Source organism: Myotis davidii, unplaced genomic scaffold (assembly GCF_000327345.1).
Source record: "Myotis davidii unplaced genomic scaffold, ASM32734v1 scaffold930, whole genome shotgun sequence".
Lineage (NCBI taxonomy): Eukaryota > Metazoa > Chordata > Mammalia > Chiroptera > Vespertilionidae > Myotis > Myotis davidii.
The window spans coordinates 1,619,099-1,637,245 of NW_006282518.1; the positions used below are offsets into that span (position 1 = coordinate 1,619,099).

At 39.1% G+C, this 18,147-nt stretch overlaps 1 protein-coding gene across 1 annotated transcript in view; it reads left to right on the forward strand.

Annotated features, from left to right (window-relative positions):
- The window catches only part of PHEX (phosphate regulating endopeptidase homolog, X-linked), a 201,391-nt gene that overhangs the window by 174,990 nt on the left and 8,254 nt on the right, over positions 1-18,147 (forward strand). Inside the window, exons 16-20 of the mRNA XM_006752997.2 lie at positions 517-571; positions 7,753-7,820; positions 11,093-11,223; positions 15,984-16,049; positions 17,044-17,148. Of these exons, the coding sequence (XP_006753060.1) occupies positions 517-571; positions 7,753-7,820; positions 11,093-11,223; positions 15,984-16,049; positions 17,044-17,148 (425 nt within the window). The remainder of the gene's footprint in view (positions 1-516; positions 572-7,752; positions 7,821-11,092; positions 11,224-15,983; positions 16,050-17,043; positions 17,149-18,147) is intronic.

Sequence of the window (18,147 nt, forward strand, 5' to 3'; positions counted from 1 at the left end):
ATAAAAACAAGATTTTTTAAAAATAAATAAACTAATGAGCAAAATAGATCCAGAGACATAGGAGCATGAAACAGACTGTCGAACCTCAGAGGAAAGGCAGAGGGTGGGTGGGGAGAGATTAACCAAAGAACTCATGCATGTATGCATAACCCTTGGACACAGACAATAGTGTGGTGAAGGCCAGGAGCAGGGGTTGGGTGAAAGGTGGAGGGGGGTCACTAGGGAAAAAAAGGGGACATCTGTAATACTTTTACCAATAAAGATAAATTTAAAAAAGAAATCATATGAAAATGATAAAAGAGAAATTGATGTAATGTACCTATTTCAAATTCAGTTGAATTAATATCATCTTAGAGACAAGACAGTTGGACCTCCTGACCTAGAGGGTTCCCAGCTCCCTGAGGAGTACCTTTCATATGGGCCTTTGAAACATTGAGGCTAAAGCTGGAACCAGGTACTTATCATCAAATCAATCTCTATATCCCTTATACTTTTGTTTGTTTGTCTTTCCCCCAGGATTTCCAGCAGGAGAGCTCCAGAAGCCTTTCTTCTGGGGAACAGAATATCCGAGGTAAGTAAATGAGTAAAGAAACCAGTTATTGACAAATAAGGAAGAACATGCTGCTTTGGCAGAACATAGAAGTCTAAGAAAACAAAAAAAAACCCAAGAAACAAAGTCACTAGTTGTTCAGCAAAAAGAGGACATGGAACCTGGCATGGGCTGGACCCACTCTCACCATTTTAGGTATTTGTTTTCTGATTCTTTTTACCAGGGCGTATGTCTGCCTGCACAGAAAAGCCAAGTAATATACAGGTAGTTTTAATTTTTATGCATTTGTTCACTTGTGCATTGACTCATACTACAAATATTTGGACCTTGGGATTTGAGTTGATGGTGATGAGTCTAAAACCATTCCAGCCCTGGCCGGTGTGGCTCATTGGTTGGAGCTTCAGCCTGAGTATTACAGGATTGCTGATTCGATTCCTGGTCAAGGGCACACACCTGGGTTGCAGGTTCCATTCTAGGCCCTGGTTGGGGTGCATGTGGGAGGCAACCAATCTATGTGTGATGTTTCTCTCCCTCCCTCCCCTCCCTTCCACTCTCTAAAAAGCAATGGAGAGAATATCCTTGGGTGAAGATTAACAAACAAACAAACCACATTCCAGATAGAAGAAACAATGTGAGAAAAGGAAAGAAATGTGATGATAGAATAGCAAAGAGTTTAGTTTGACTATTTTAAGTGGTATATGAAGGGAAGCAGTGGAAAAGAACTCAAGAAAAGAGGGTTGATGTTTGAATTGGAGGGCTTTGAATGCCGGGTAAAGAGCCTGGACATTAATAGCCAATAGAAAATATTGACATTTTTGAGCAAGTAGTCAGATTTGTCTTTAGAAATATAATCTGAGTAGCTATGCAATAGTTTTAAAATTGGCAGTGTCTGGAGTTATGTATATCAGTTTAAAGGCCATTAATACCAAAAGATTGTAGACTTATGTAATGCAGAATTTCTATACATATTGGGAATTCTGATAATATTCATTGTCAATAATATCACCACTTTCATTATGTACTTTTGCTTGCTTTAGTGCACAGAAAATTTAGTCTTGATTTTAGACGTCCAGTTTCTGGTATTTTGGTTTGGATAAATGGCAATTTAAATATGATTAAAAATGGTGGCAATGTTTTGATTTGGGCTTCCCCAAAAGCATACCCTATGACAAGGATTCAAGTGCACATAGTTCTTTTGGGAGGTGATGCCAGGAAACACTAGCAGGAGAGTTGGGAAATGAGACAAGGAGGGAAGGAAGCAATAAATTGTATTGTAGGAGTTTTCTATGGCTGCCATAATGAATTATCACAAACTTGGCTTAAAACAATGTAAATTTATTTGCTTATAGTTCTGTAGGTTAGAAGTCTAACCTGGGTCTCTGGGCTAAACACAAGATATGGGCAGGGCCGCATTCCTTTCTGAAAGCTCTGGAAAAGAACCTATTTTTTTGACTTTTCTAGCTTTTAGAGGTGGTCCACATTCTTTGTCTCATGGCCATCTTCCTCCATCTTTCAAACTTGCGAAGTTGCATCTCTTTGACCATTCCTACATAGTCACATCTTATTCCCACTGTCCTCTTTAATCCAGGATCGTCTCCCTATTTTAAGCTCATCTGATTAACAGTGTTAATTCCCCCTTGCCATGTAATAGCATATTCACAGGTTCTGGGGGTTAGCATGTGGACATCTTTTAGGGGCCACTATTCTGCCTATGACACGTCTGTTACCAAGCCAGTTATCACTGTGGACAACAGTCCTGCTGCAGAGCTGTAGAATATGCTTCAATGTGATCCTGTCTTGAGGGCAAGGGAACTAGAGTATTTATCCTACAACTCACCTTCCATTCTTGCTTGAGGGCTTCCACCAGTTGTATCAACTTCTGGCATTCCCCAGCCTAGGCCAAGAGGGCTTTGGTGGCAGGAAAGTCTGCAAGCCACTATGAACTGTCCCCCACTTATGATGCTTTAACTTAAGATTTGTCTACTTTACAATGGTGCCAAAGCAATACACATTTGGTGGAAATTTTGACCTTTTCCCGGGCTAGTGTTATGTGGTATGATACTCGTGATGTTGGGTGCAGTAGTGAGCTGCAGCTCCCAGTCAGCCAAGTGATCATGAAGCTGAACAACTGATACTCTGCAGTGTAGTCATTGTGTCAGATGATTTTGCCCAACTGTAGACTACTGTAATTACTCTGAGCACAGTTAAGGTAGGCTAAGCTAAGCTGTGATGTTCCGTAGGTTAGGTGTATTGAATGCATTTCAACTTAAGTTATTTTCCACTTATAATGGGTTTATTGGGACGTAACCCTATTGTAAATGGAGGAGCATCTGTAGCTTCAGGTGCTGCCAGTTGGAAGATGTTGGATTGTTGTGCTTGGAAATGGTGAGTGCCGAGTGGACAGGAGCAGGCAACAGTAAAGCCTATGGTAGGAAAGCAGAGTTGTTAGCATAAATGAAAATGAAAGTGGTTTGTATCGCCCAAATGCATTAATATCATCCTAGGCCTCAGCTGCATAGTTTTCATTAGTGTTCAGATATTTGGAATCAATTTTCCCTATTGTTAAGATTAGGGAAAAATATATATATTTATATAAAATTAGAGGTTTAGGCTAAATATTCTTTAAGCTCCCTTCAAACTAAAAAAGTTCTAGAATTCTATGAATCTGCTCATCACTAGCAATTTAACTGATCTTCTGTTATTGTGGTTATATACCTGGAGACTTGGAAATAGTCTGGTTCAGTTTTGAAGTTATCAATTTGATGAAATTATTTATTGGGTCTGTGAGATGATTTTTAATATAAAAATTAAAATAATAAGAACTTAGGAGATAATAATAGTGTTGATTAGTTCAACATTTGGTTTGCTGAGCCATATTTGAGACTTCAGTGGAGGAGAGATTTGCATTTTTTTCCTAAAGAGTTCTGTGTCTGCACTGAAACCATCCCTCCTCTATTAAGATCAGCATTGGAAATATGGAGATGCTGGACACATGGGAATCAAAGTCCAGTGAGATGGATTCCCATACATGCATCTGTTCTGGACAGATAGCCTTCAGAACCAGGTAGTACTTATCATTTCTGCCCACACTGGTCAGCTTAGCCCTCCCCTGAGTGTTGGGTATAATGATGGGGGCATTGGTAGGCTGAATTGTTTCTAGAGGAGAGAATCAGGATTGTAAATGGCCTAAGATAACATATTCCAAAGTGTGTGTTCCATGAAGTAGTAATAGAGGTAAGTCATCCTCCCCTTCCCTTTGTTTTGGAGATCCACAATACTTAGCAGCATAAAAATCCCTAAGAAACTCTATAAGAAGGAAACTTATTTATTTATTTTTATTTTTTGTTAATCCTCATCTGAGGGAATTTTTCCATTGATTTTTAGGGAGAGTGGGAAAGAGAGGGAAAGACAGAGAGAAACATTGATGTGAGAGAAACACATCGATTGGTTGTCTCCTGCATGAGCCCCAACCAGGGTCTGGGCCTGGGAAGAGCCTGCAACCAAGGTATGTGTCCTTGACTGGAATTGAACCTGGGACCCCCCAGTCCTCAGGCAGATGAGAAAGAAACTTATTTAAATATGTTTAACCTAGAGGTTCCTAAAATCCCTCTTTTCCTATGTTTTGGGAAATGTTGGTCTAGGTCAGTGGTCGGCAAACTGCGGCTTGCGAGCCACATGCGGCTCTTTGGCCCCTTGAGTGAGGCCACGAAGTTTCAATCGCATTGTACGTGCGCGCCCGCACGTGGTATTTTGTGGAAGAGCCACACTCAAGGGGCCGCAGTTTGCTGACCACTGGTCTAAGTTCATGACAAGAAAAATAGTTGAAAGAACTTGAGAAGAGAGCATTTGAGGAAGAACCTCATAACTTCATATTTTTGAAAGAAAGTTAAGGTGGCAGAATGATTTACTATATTTGGGGTCGGGGGTCAGAGGGTGTTCAGCGAGAGATTCCACCCAATGGATATAAGACATGGGAAAGAGATTCCATTTTAACAATAGGGAGATCTGTTTTATTTTATTCTTTATAAATATTTTTTTATTGATTTCAGAGAGGGAGAGAGAGATAGAAACATCAATGATGAGAGAGAATCATTGATCAGCTGCCTCCTGCATGCCCCTCATTGGGGATCAAGCCTGCAATCCCGGCATATGCCTTTGACCAGAATCGAACCCGGGACCCTTCAGTCCTCAGGCCAAGGCTCTATCCACTGAGCCAAACCGGCTATGGCGAGATCTATTTTATTTACAACCACTGATGAGAGAATGGGCCACCTCAGAAGCGGGGGAGCTCCTGGTTATTGAAAGTGCCCAAGGAGAAGTCTTAGGACCTTTTGAACTGGTTTTTGTAGAGCCGGGGGGGCCCAGTTCAGCTAAGGAGTAGAGTTAGATGACCTTAAAGACACTTCTAACTCTGAGATTTTTATGAATTTACATTTCAGGCATAGAGTAGCCCTTACTTGATGACTGCTTGAGATAATGGTTGCTCCAGACAGCAGTATGATTGATTCCCTGTTGACAGCAAACCCTGTGCATTTGTTAAATCCATTGGGTAGTAAGAACAAAAGAGAAACTGAGTAGGTGGAAACATTTCATCTTTCCCATTTTATTTTTGGAAGGCTAGATTTTCTCTGCAGGAGTTTCCTTGTTCTGGCCAGCCAGTCATATTGTTAAAAGGCATAGCTTTATTTATTTATTTATTTATTTATTTATTTATCTATCTATTTTTACGATGCTAATTTAAATAATGTCCATTGATAACATGGAATATGTGAATTTAGTATCATGAACCATTATCATTGTAAGGCTTAGTCATGTAAAATTACTTCTTTATCTCTTGTCCAAAGGATTGCACTTATTTGGCTGAGAATCAGAACTTACAATGATTCAATCATTTTTCTGAATTCTCTATTACCCTTTGCAAGTAGGAAGCTTATTGGAGCAGTCTCTCTGAAGGGACATTTATTGTAGAACAGTTCCGGTAAACGTCCATTGTTCATCTCTTAAATTCAACAGCACTGACCAAGGCTTGTAGAGAATCGAATATGATTGTCAGGGCTGAGAGGTCTGGAAAAAACGAAATGTTACAGGCTGCACAGTGATAGCTACTGCTGTAAAAATTAGCACTATGTAAAATTACAAGTTTGTCCCACACTGCTATGATAGCAGTATGATTGAAATGCATAATTTCACTCTTACTTCTTTAATGAAGGTTTGCAATGATGGAAAAACAGTAGGAAGCATTTTTTCAAATGCAAATTACCTTGCAGGAAAGAAATAACAAAGGAAAGAATTGCCACCAAGGGGAAAAATTAAATCTTGCAACACTTCCTTGGGTATAGTTGAGACAAACAATTAGCATGTTAAGGATCATTATGTCCTGTAATAACATGTTGCTTCAAAAATTCTCGTTCCTTCTACTTACTGGTCCTGTCTATTTGCCGGGTTACTTTGATGTTGCATGTCAGGAAGTAACTGTGAAATACTGGTATTTTTAGCATAATTGCAAATCTCAGGAAGTATCCTCATAACAAGGATTTTAAGTTGTTTATAATCCTTATCCATACATTAAATAACTAAAAGAAGGTACATATCAATCTGTCATTTGCATGAAACGGTAAAGTTAATCTGTTAGTTAAATCGTTGTTACTTTCTTACTGTGTACTAGGTACAGAGAATTTAGCAGTGATCAAGTAGATACAGGTTTAACCTTCATAGAACTTAAAGCTGACAGAGAAGAACGCAGACACACATGAGTGGAAGCCCCCTTATTGATTACTTCATACACCATTAACATGCTTCTGTTTCAGTTATATTGCCATGTAACAAAGCTCCATTGAACAACCACTACTGGCATATGAATCCACAGTTTGGGCAAGATTCAGCCGAGACGCTTGTCTCTGTTCTGTGTGATGTTCATTGGCTGGCAACTTAACTGGGACCAGGGGATCTAAGGTGACTTTCACATGTCTGCTGTCTCAGTTGGACTGGCTTGAATGGCTGGGGCCTAGCTAGGTCTCTCTTCCATTAGAAGTCTGACAACTTTTGGTGTCTCTTGCTTGCCTTGCTTGGCCTCTTTGTGTCCAGCTGATTAGTTTACCTTCTTTACATGGAATTAACTTCCGAGGTAGGAAATTTTTAAGAATTAAGGCCTGTCAAAGCCTAGGTCCAGAAGCCACACCCGGCCCCTTCTGTTGCCTTCTTTTGATCATAGCAAATCCAGAGGCCTATCCAGATTTAAGGGAAAGGAAGTCGTTGCCTCTTGTTGGGAGGAGGTGGCACATGCATTCAGGGTGTGTGGAATTGTCAGTGGTCACCCTTGTAGGTAATCTACCACATGCATCTTCAGAGGTGAAGAGAAATGATAAAATGACTTTTCCAAATCTGGTTAAGGCTTCACAGTCTTTGTCATTCAGTTGTGAGGGTGTCTGTCACAAAAGCAGAGAAACGTGACTACCTTGACAGCAGGCTGATCCCTTTTAATCTCTGCTCTATTCCTTTTTTATGACTACATTTGAAAAACAATTTAACTTCTAAGTCTGTAGAGATTTTTCAGCAGGTTCTCAGATAAAAAATAAATGGTATGTTGACTGACAGGATCTTTTCAAACCCTGCTACTGCTTTGGGTGTTTATAAATATAAACTACAGCTAGACCTGATATAGAATAATAAAAACCTTAGGGCTGGAAGGGACTTTACAAACCATTTCTTTCACGCCCCTAATTTCATAGGGTAGGAGAAATAAGCCCCATACATGGTCATAATGATAATGTGAGAATTTATATTTTCTTTGTCCATTTTAATGAGAAGGGCACATTTGGATTTTTAAAAAAAATACATTTTATTGATTTTTTACAGAGAGGAAGGGAGAGGGGTAGAGAGTTAGAAACATCGATGAGAGAGAAACATCAATCATCTGCCTTCTGCATACCCCCAACAGGGGATGTGCCTGCAACCAAGGTACATGCCCTTGACCAGAATCGAACCTGGGACCTTTCAGTCTGCAGGCCGACGGTCTATCCACTGAGCCAAACCAGATAGGGCTGTTTTTTGTTTGTTTGTTTGTTTTTTTACAATTTTGTGATTATTATTAACATGGGTACTAGAAAGCAAATTATCTTTGCTTCTCATTGAAAAAAAATTAAAGGATTATGCTCTGAGATTCATGCTTGTAATTTTCTGCAAATTATATATTTATGTTGTAGATCTTTGAGTTATGGTGCTATAGGAGTAATTGTTGGACACGAATTTACACATGGATTTGATAATAATGGTAAGTACTGGTTCATTGTATAAGCTGCTGCTTTTATGATAATGTTGACTATGTAGATGTTAATTGTTGCTATTATTTTTGCATAGTGGCATCATCATAGCTTGATGATTATCCAGTGAAGTATGATTGCTGATTGTAAACTTTCCCCCATGTCTTGCAGTGATAGCTTGCAATAAATAAATAATTGTTCCCATTGCAATGGGATAGAATGATAAAAAGTGACTTTGTCATTTCAATGAAGTTCGTTGTGCATTTAGATCACAATTCCTGTAGTTGCCACAATAATTATAGGAATTCCTTTATAGCTTCTTCCCTTTGTCATTTCTTTATTCACCATCTTGATGCTCTCTCTGGAGGTGTGAGCTCTGCTCTGAGGATGATTATACATGCTGCCAAATGAGGATTCAGTGAGTTAGGAATCTGGAGCTTGGCTGACTGGTTCCTTTATACTGTTTCAAGGATTATGCAATGCTCAGTCTCTGTTTTTCTCTATGCTGGCATATATTTAGAATTTTAAAAAGGCTATGCTTTCCTAATAATGCATAATATAGAATATGCTATGTTCCCTGAAGACATTTAAGCAAAAGAAAAGAGCAGAATATGGCATACACTAAAGAAATGATCACTCTTTGAGAGTTACCATTTTTAAACAACACTTCTTTCTCCTTCAATTCTGGAGTACTATTGGAAAGCCACATGAAACTCCAAAACTTATGAATTAGCAGCAAATTATGATCACCTCTACATCCACACAAAGATTTACATGTAGACTCGAGAACCCGGCTGGCTCAAGGCAACATTTAATAGAGGGACCCCTTTCTTTCATGTCTGTGATATCTCCAACATCCTTTCCTGGGTATCTTCCCAGGGCCAGAGACCCTTTTGGTTCTTCTTATGGACAATTCTTCCTGTATTCCCACTGGCCCTTACTTAGTCACATAGGCTTTGTGCTCCCTTGGTCTTTCCTCCCGGTTAAAATATAGCTGCCTTGTAGTCATCTGAATAACCAGAGCAATACTTTCTAGCTTTGCATGCTTGGTTTATCTGAGAGGATAGTCTTAGATAAGAAACAAAAGCCAGTATTGATCTCTTGGTTCTGGGTCTTTCTTCCTGGGAAATTTAAGTACAGTGCTACAGTGCTTCCTTGGAATCTTCTAGATGCCTTCAGGATTGTCTCTCAAAGGACAACATCTAATAATTTCACTCTGTAATCAGTACATTGTACATATAAGGACATGCCTAGTATCTATTTTATAATTGGTTGGTTAGTGGTTGGAGGACAGTGACTCCATACTCTTCCAGAGAGGGTGGTAGTGGCATCTAGCCTTATTGAAGAGCTTCAGATTATTCCAGTTAACATCTTTAAAAACAAACAAACAAACAATATATATATATATTTATTTCAGAGAAGAAGGAGGAGGGAGAGACAGACACAACAATGATGAGAGAGCATCATTAATCAGCTGCCTCTTGCACAACCCCTACTGGGGATGGAGCCTGCAACCCAGGTATGTGCCCTGACCAGGAATCGAACTGTGACCTCTGGTTCATAGGTCGATGATCAACCATTGAGCCACACCAGCCAGAGCAATAGAGCAATTAACATCTTTGGTTAGGGAACTTTCTTTTATGCCCAACAAAGAATTCTCTGCATAATTAAGTTTAAACCAACCCTAGCCGGGTTTTCTCAGTGGTTAGAACATTGGCCTGCAGACTGAAGGGTCTGGATTCGATTCTGATCAAAGGCGCATACCTTGGTTACAGGCTCGATGCCCCAACGCCAGTCGGGGCGCGTGTGGGAGGCAACCAACCAATGTGTCTCTTTCACATCGATGTTTTTCTCTCTCTCTCTTTCCCCCTCCCTCTGCTCTCTCTAAAAGAATCAATGGAAAAAGTATTCTTGGATGAGGATTAAAAAAAAAAAAGTAAACCAGTGGTAATCTTGGGTGAGTACAGAAGATAGTTCAGATACACCCAAACATTTTTGAAGGGTGTAGAGAAAGTGAAGAGTGAGCCTGTAGGAAAAAAAAAAAAAGCATTTTCCATTATGTTTTGGAGATTTCCATTCTTGTTCCAAGTTCTCTTTTTAAAGCAACCTTCCTTGTCATAGCAGGACAGATGGGCCTTCCATCCACACTGATGGCTGTGGAATGATTCATAACAGGTTTTGTGTCTCTCAGTTCCTGACAACTTGGAGGAATCACGTTCCTATAGGGTTGAGTCAGGGGCTGTGGTTGCTGGGTGTGAATGACTCATTAGGGCTATTCCTATGGATCATTTGGAATTTCACTGGTGTTCTGACTCCCTCCACGGGCTTTCTGATTGAAGCCATTTAATTTCATAATCCAGAGAAGATTTTGGGTCATATTAGGTGACGACAAAGAATCCAAGATTAGTTAAAAATGGTGCGTGCCGGAAAAACAAAGGAGACCGGCTTACCTACCACCACAATCATTACCCGAGACTCTGTCCTGGTGATGTATCCAGTCAGTTTGCTGTTACTCCCGTGGGTCACATGAGACAGATGAGGAATTTGATGCTCGCTGAATGACATACTTCAACAAGCCAGATATTGATGCCTGGGAATTGCGTAAAGGGATGAACATGCTTGTTGGCTAAGATCTGGTTCCAGAACCCCAAATCATTGATGCTGCTTTGCGGGCATGCAGACGGTTAAATGGTTTTACAAGAGCTGTTCGCATCCTAGAGGTTGTTAAGGACAAAGCAGGACCGCATAAGGAAATCCACCCTTATGTCATTCAGGAACTTAGACCAACTTTCAATGAACTGGGAATCTCCACTCCAGAGGAGCTGGGCCTTAACAAGGTATAAACCCCATCGATAGGCTTCCCAAGCATTTACTGATACTACTACTTGAGTGTAAACAATCATCTGGAAATACTGATGATAACATATTACCTTATTTGAACAAATTTTCCTTTATTGAGTACCAAACCATGTAATGGTAACTTGAATTTTAATAAAAAGGAAATGAGTTTGAACTGAAAAAAAAAAGTGTTTGCCATAAGCTGATGAATCTTATTGAAATGCTCTTTGTTGCTTCAAAGGAAAGAACTTCCTCAAACCTCTTTCTCCTTTTTCCTCTTTCACAACGAACCTGTGACACTGGAGAGAAGGCGGGAGCAGCTCCCAGGAGTAGTCTCTGTTGCTTGGGACTGCTTTTTCAAGACTTGTGGAAACGAGGGATAGGGAAGATGAAGAAATTAGTTTCTATAAATAATACAAATATATTTTAACTTTCCTTTTGCTAGGTAGAAAATATGATAAAAATGGAAACCTGGATCCCTGGTGGTCTCTGGACTCCGAAGAAAAGTTTAAGGAAAAAACAAAGTGCATGGTTAACCAGTATAGCAACTATTACTGGAAGAAAGCTGGCCTAAATGTGAGTATGACTGTGGTAAAGGGGACATATTGTGGATTTTTCTCATTGGGATGTTAGCTTGCTTTAGACCATTGGTGCTCAAAGTGTGGTTCCCAGGCCAACAACTTCATTCTCCCCTGGGACATTTAGGAATACAAACCCTTTTATTTTTCCAGTTCACTCACATTTGGGGAGGAAGACTGTGTCAAGATGTGCTGTGTTTTGGGGAGTAGTTGAATTCCAAGTCTCTAGTAGTCCAAGGGATTTTGGGTGTTAACTGAAAGAAGCATGAATTTATTTTATCGCCATCAGGTTACCACAGGGTGGCAAGGGACAATTCTAACTTTTGGTCCTGAACAAGATATCTAGTCACTCATAACTTTAAAAAAATTAATTTATTGAGGTGACATTGGTTAATAAAATTATACTGGTTTCAGGTATACAATTCTGTAATGCATAATCTGTTTATTGTATTGTGTGTTTACCACCCCAAGTGGTGAGTCTCCTTCCATTACCATTAACTCCCTCTTTAACTTCTTCTACCTCCCCTAACCTTCTCTTTGACAATCACCATACTGTTGCCTGTGTTCATGAGTCTTTCTTTTTTTTTCTTTGCTTAATCCCTTCACCTTTCTCACCCAGCCCCGACCCCGACCCCTCTGACAGCTGTCAGTCTGTTCTCTATGAGTCTGTTTCTGTTTTGTTTGTTAGTTCATTTTGTTCATTAGATTCCACATATAAGTGAAATCACATGGTACTTGTCTTTCTCTGACTGCTTTAATTCACTTAATATAATATTCTCCAGATCCACCCATGCTGTCGCAAATGTTAAGATTTCCTTATTTTTTTTTATAGCTGCATAGTAATCCATTGTATAAATGTACCATAACTCTTTTATCCGCTCATCTATTGATGGACACTTGGGCTGCTTCCAGAATTTAGCTATTGTAAATACTGCTGCAAAGAACACAGGGATGCATATATTCTTTCAAATTGGTGTTTTGGGCTTCTTTGGATGTGTTCCCAGAGTGGAATATCTGGGTCATAAGGCCATTCCATTTTCATTTTTTTGAGGAAACTTCATACTGCTTTCAACAGTGGCTGTACCAATCTGCACTCCCACCACCTGTGCATGAGGGTTCTCTTTTCTCCATATCTTCTTCTAAACGTTTGTTGATAGTAGCCATTCTGACAGGTGTGAGGCGATGTCTTGTAGTTTTAATTTGCATTTCTCTGATGCCCTGCTGCTTTTCTTTATACTGAAGCAAAATACAGCAACCTTATAAATACTCTGTCCACCTCCTGTAATGACTAGATGAAATTATGTAGTTTTTCAACGATTATTGCTCAAATATTTCCATGAAAAAATGTCCAAGGTATGCACCCACCCTAACCAGTAGTCACAATTATCAAGAGCTCAGCTAAACTATTTTTTCAACTGGTAGGCTAGCAGTAGTGTCAAGGAAGCTGCTGCTAAGAGAATCAATAGCTTTATTTTTTTTCTCTTAAAAATTTTTAATTCAGCCCTGATTGGTTTGGTTCAATGGATAGAGCATCAGCCCGCTGACTGAAGGGTGGCGGGTTCGATTCCTGTCAAGAGCATGTACCCCAGTTGCAGGCTCAATCCCCGACATCAGTCGGAGTGTGCAGGAGGCAACCAATTGATGTGTCTCTCTCACATTGATGTTTCTCTCTGTGTGTCTCTCTTCCTCCCTTCCACTTTCTCTAAAAATCAATGGAAGAATATCCTCGGGTGAGGATTAACAAAAAAATAATTTTAATTCAGTTTATTTAAACTGAAAACAAAACAAAACAAGTTCACTCATTTCCCCTACCCCCACCCTCTGCCTCTAGCAACCACCACTCTGTTCTCTTTATGAATTCAGTTTCATTTTTGTTTTGTTTTTAGATTCCACACATAAGTGAGATCATATGGTATTTATCTTTCTCTTATTTCACTCTGACCTATTTCACATAGAATAATACCCTCTATTGTCCATCCACGTTGTCTTAAATGTCAAGATTTTATTCTTTTTATGGCTGAGTAGTATTCCATTGTGTGTGTGTGTGTGTGTGTGTGTGTGTGTGTTTCACATCTTATTTATCCATGCATCTATCATCAGTGGTCATTTAGATTGTTTCTACTGCAGTGAATATGGGGGTGCATATATCTTTTTGAATTAATGTTTTCATTTTCTTTGGATACATTCCCAGAAATGGAATTCTTGGATCATATGGTAATTCTATATTTAATTTTTTGGGGGAAATTTTATACCATTTTCCATGGTAGTTTCACTAATTACATTCCCACCAAAAGTGTATAGGGGTTCCTTCTTCTATACGCCTTGCCAACACTTGTTATTTCTTGTCTTTTTAATAGTAGCTCTTCTAATAGCTGTGAGATGATATCTTATTGTGGTTTTGATTTGGATGTTTCTCATGATTAACGATGTTCAGCATTTTTTCATGTACCTATTGGCCATCTATATTTCTTCTTTGGAAAAATGTCATTCAGATCCTCTGTCCATTTTTAAAAATGGAATTGTTTGTTTTTTTGCTATTGAGTTGTATGAGTTCTCTGTATATTTTATATATTAGCCCTTTATCTGATACATGATATACTAGTACAATTATTTTCTCCCCTTCAGTAGGTTTCCTTTTAATTTTTTGATGGTTTCCTTTGCTGTGTAGAAGGATTTAGTTTAATGTAGTCCCACTTATTCATTTTTGCTTTTGCTTTTGGTGTCAGATAAAAAAAAAAAGTTATTGCCAAGACCACTGTTAAGGGGCTCACTGCCTGTTTTCTTCTAGGAGTTTTATGGTTTTTAGGTGTTCAAGTCTGTCATCCTTTTTGAGTTAATTTTTGTTTGTGTTGTAAGATGATATGTAAAGCTGGAGTGGTAACTTTTTGAGACTGAAGCTGGGAAGGTCCTGGGTGATTATAGAGATCACTGTTATCTGAAGATTTGTTTAAATTCATTGGTATTGCCTGATACTTGGGTGATTGGGCTAGCATGAAAATAAAGAGTTGATAGGATCCATGGCTTGAAGGTTTAGAACAGGGTGTATTATTTCCTGTTACTACTATAGCAAATCACCACAAACTTAGTGACTTGAAATAACACAACTTTATTATTATACAGTTCTGTATGTCTGACTCAGGTCTCACTAGGACTGCTTTATTTTCTAGCTGCTCTAGGGAAGAATCTGTTTCCTCACCTTTTCTAGCTTTTACAGGCTGCCCAGATTCCTTCTTCAGCACCAGCAATGCCGGGTTGAGTCTTTTCACATTGCATCACGCTGAGACACTCACTCTTTTGACTTCCTTTTTCTCTGTTTGAAAAGGACCCTTATAATTACACTAGAGGCCTGGTGCATGAAAATTCATGCACCTGGGGAGGAGAGGGCTTTCCTCAGCCCAGCTTGCACCCAGTTGCAGTCCAGGAGCCCTCGGGGGATGTCTGACTGACAGTTTAGGGAGGCAACTGGTGGAGCAGATTGGAGGATGCTGGCCCAGTCCCCATCACCTTGCAGCCACACCGCCCACCAATCACCGTCCCCTCCCTCTGCCCGCTGGCACCTGCCTTGGCTAGCATGGCACTGCCCGCTCACTGGCCTCACCCCTGCCTACCAGTTGTTCTGCTGTTCAGTTGATTTGCATATTGGGCTTTTATTATATAGGATTAGACCTACTTGAACAATGTAGGCCAATGTCTCCATCTCAATATCCTTACCTTAATCATATTTTAAAAATCTCTTTTGTCATATCAGGCAACATTTTCACAGATTCCAGGGATTAAGACATAGGCATCTTTTAGCAGAGAACATTATTCTGCCTCCTATGCAGGGATGGGCAAACTTTTGTAAAGGACCAGTTGGTAAATAATTTAGGCTTTGTGGGCTGTAAATTCTCTGTTGCAATAACTCAACCCTGACACAGTAGTGATAGAACAGCCACAGACAATATGTACATGAATAGGCATGGCTCTGTGCAAATAAAACTTGAATTATGGACACTGAAATTTGAACTTCACATAATTTTCACATACCCCAAAATATTATGCTTTCTTCTATTCTTCCTCCCCAAAGACTGAACAGTGTAAAATCCAGTCTTACCTTGCTGTCTGTACAAACACAGCAGCAGGTTGGATTTTGGCTTGTGGGCTATATTGGTTTAGATTGTTCTTTGACATAGCCTATAAAAGGGTTTAAGGAACAATCTTCAAATGTTTAGAAGAATTTCGTCACCATGCTTGGTTAGTTATCATGCATATTGCAAGCCTCGACCTTTGTTCCCCATGAAAACTACTGTCCTTTTAATTTTTCTTGGAAATTGGTGAAGGTGAAACGGAGATGGTTGGTCTGAAACTCTTGTTACTATGTGAGGTAAATTTTTGGAAACATGAACACACTGAAAAGAATACTCACATTATGTGAGTTAATCAGAGAAAGTAATCTGTATATTGACATTTTTATTTTTTTCCTATTTTAAATTAGAGCCAATGAGAATATTTTTTTTAACATTTTATTGGAGCTGGTTAAATTGGTAAGAATAAAGAGTTTGGTGGAAAAAATGTGTTACATAATAAAATAGAAATTATTATATTCAGGAGCACCTTGCTGGGGTTAGTTTTCTATCTCAAAGTATATTATGACTACTTCTGACTTATTGAATGTAATTTTCTCTTTAAAATGTGGCACTTTTTATTGCTGTCATATTTATGCCTCTTGCTGAATGATAGTTGACTGTGAAACACTTTTTTTCTTTTTCTTCTCATTAGGTAAAAGGGAAGAGGACCCTGGGAGAAAATATTGCCGATAATGGAGGTCTGCGGGAAGCTTTTAGGGTATGTACTGCAACATTTGCTGTGATTTTTAAAATTAAGCTCTAAAACACTGTATGGGTACATCTCAATTTACAGCATAGTCATGTTCTTGAGGACTTAGATTTCTGTAAATTCTGTGAATTTCTGTAAGTAGAATTATATTGCCCCATTGACTCTATTATACTCTATGATATGAATAGAGCCACATTTCTTTTTTTTTCTTTTTAGGGTGTAAAGTTACTTCCTAAACAAAAGTCTTTGTTATTAAGTATCATGTATTTAAAAGATAGTTTTCAGAAGATACATAATAATATCAAAGCATGCTACAGAAATCTCCTCAGGGCTAGGTTCATATGAGTTTTCCTTCCTTATAATTTTCTCTTAAAATATCAAACTTATTATGACCAGAGGCTAGTGGTTCTCATATAGTGGGCCAGGTAAGAGTCCATAATAATGCTTTCATAATCCACTGGTTTGTGGTGAAACAAGAAACATAGGGTGATATGGAAAGATTTTCATAAAGCTAAATCCATTCAATGTAAAGACAAGGGTGTTATTCCAAGATTAAATCCTTCCTCTATTCTAGTTAAAATACATTTTATTTCTACAAGATGATGGTTATCGAAGATGATTGTTTTCCCTCTTACTTGGCAAAATTTAAAATTGGCAGTATGTTGACCCCAAAATTTATTTCCATAGGCTTTGTCATTGTACTTGATTTGTTTGTTCCCTGGTAGGAAGAAAAAGAACATTATTTTTTTCAGGAAGGGTAGTTATTGAACACTTTGACCCTACTGCTTTGGTATTTATTGAATGTAAGGTCTTTTTTCAGGTGAACCTGCCTCACTGTTAAGCCATACAACATTGATTTGCATTTCCAGGTTTGTTTTCTTAAAGGAAACCTTGACAAAATATATTATGTACATGGTAGAGGATATATTTAATATATCTGCACTGGATTGAAAAGAGAAAAGACATCATTGCAGAAGATCATTCACTTTGCTTCTCTCACCAGGCTTATAGGAAATGGATAAATGACAAGAGGCAGGGAGTTGAGGAGCCTCTGCTACCAGGTATCACATTCACCAATAACCAGCTCTTCTTCCTGAGTTATGCTCATGTGAGTAGAACAAGGATGGGGCATCAAAGATGAAATGTGGGTCTTTGGCTTGCTTGCTTCCTTGATCAAAAGTTTGGAACAAAAGTTTAATGGCATAAAGTTGATTTTAGCTGAAATTTTATCTTGCTTGTTTTCAGGGTAAATTTCATTTAAAAAATATTTTTATTGATTTAAGAGGGGAAAGGAGAAGGAGAGAGAGATAGAAACATCAATGATGAGAGAGCATCATTGATCGGCTGCCTCCTACATGCCTCACAGTGGGGATCGAGCCCGCAACCTGGGCATGTGCCCTGACTGGGAATTGAACTGTGACCTCCTGGTTCATAGGTCCATGCTCAACCACTGAGCCATGCCAGCCGGGAAAATTTCATTTTTTAAGTGCTCGATGAGACATAAAGTTTTAGCCGATTATACTTTAATTGGAAGCATTTTTTACATTCAGTATTATTTGGTGTTAGTTTCAGGTGTACAGCATAGTAGTTAGATAATCATATACTTTACAAAACCTTCCCCATGATATTTCCAGTACCCACCTGGACCAGATATAGTTATTACAATATTATTCACTATCCTAGAGGCCCAGTGCATGAAATAGATGCACTGGTAGGGTCCCTAGCGGCTGCTGGCTCCTGGCCGGGTACTCCCTCCCTTCCCCCAGCTGGCCCCGCCCCCTGGTCGAACTCCCGGATGAACTCCCTGTTGAGGGGACAATTTGCATACTACACTTTTTTAAAAAATTTATTTTCCCTTTATTGATTAAGATATTACAAATGTGACCTTATCCCCCCAATGTCCTCTCATCCCCCAATCCTGCCCTCACCCTCACCCCCTGTTGTCCACATCCATGGCTTATGCTTATATGCATGCATACAAGTCCTTTGGTTGATCTCTCCCCCTCACCCCCACCCTCCCCTACCTTCCCTCTGGGTTTTGAGCATCTGATCGATGCTTCTCTGTCTCTATATCTGTTTTTGTTCATTGGTTTATGTTGTTCATTCT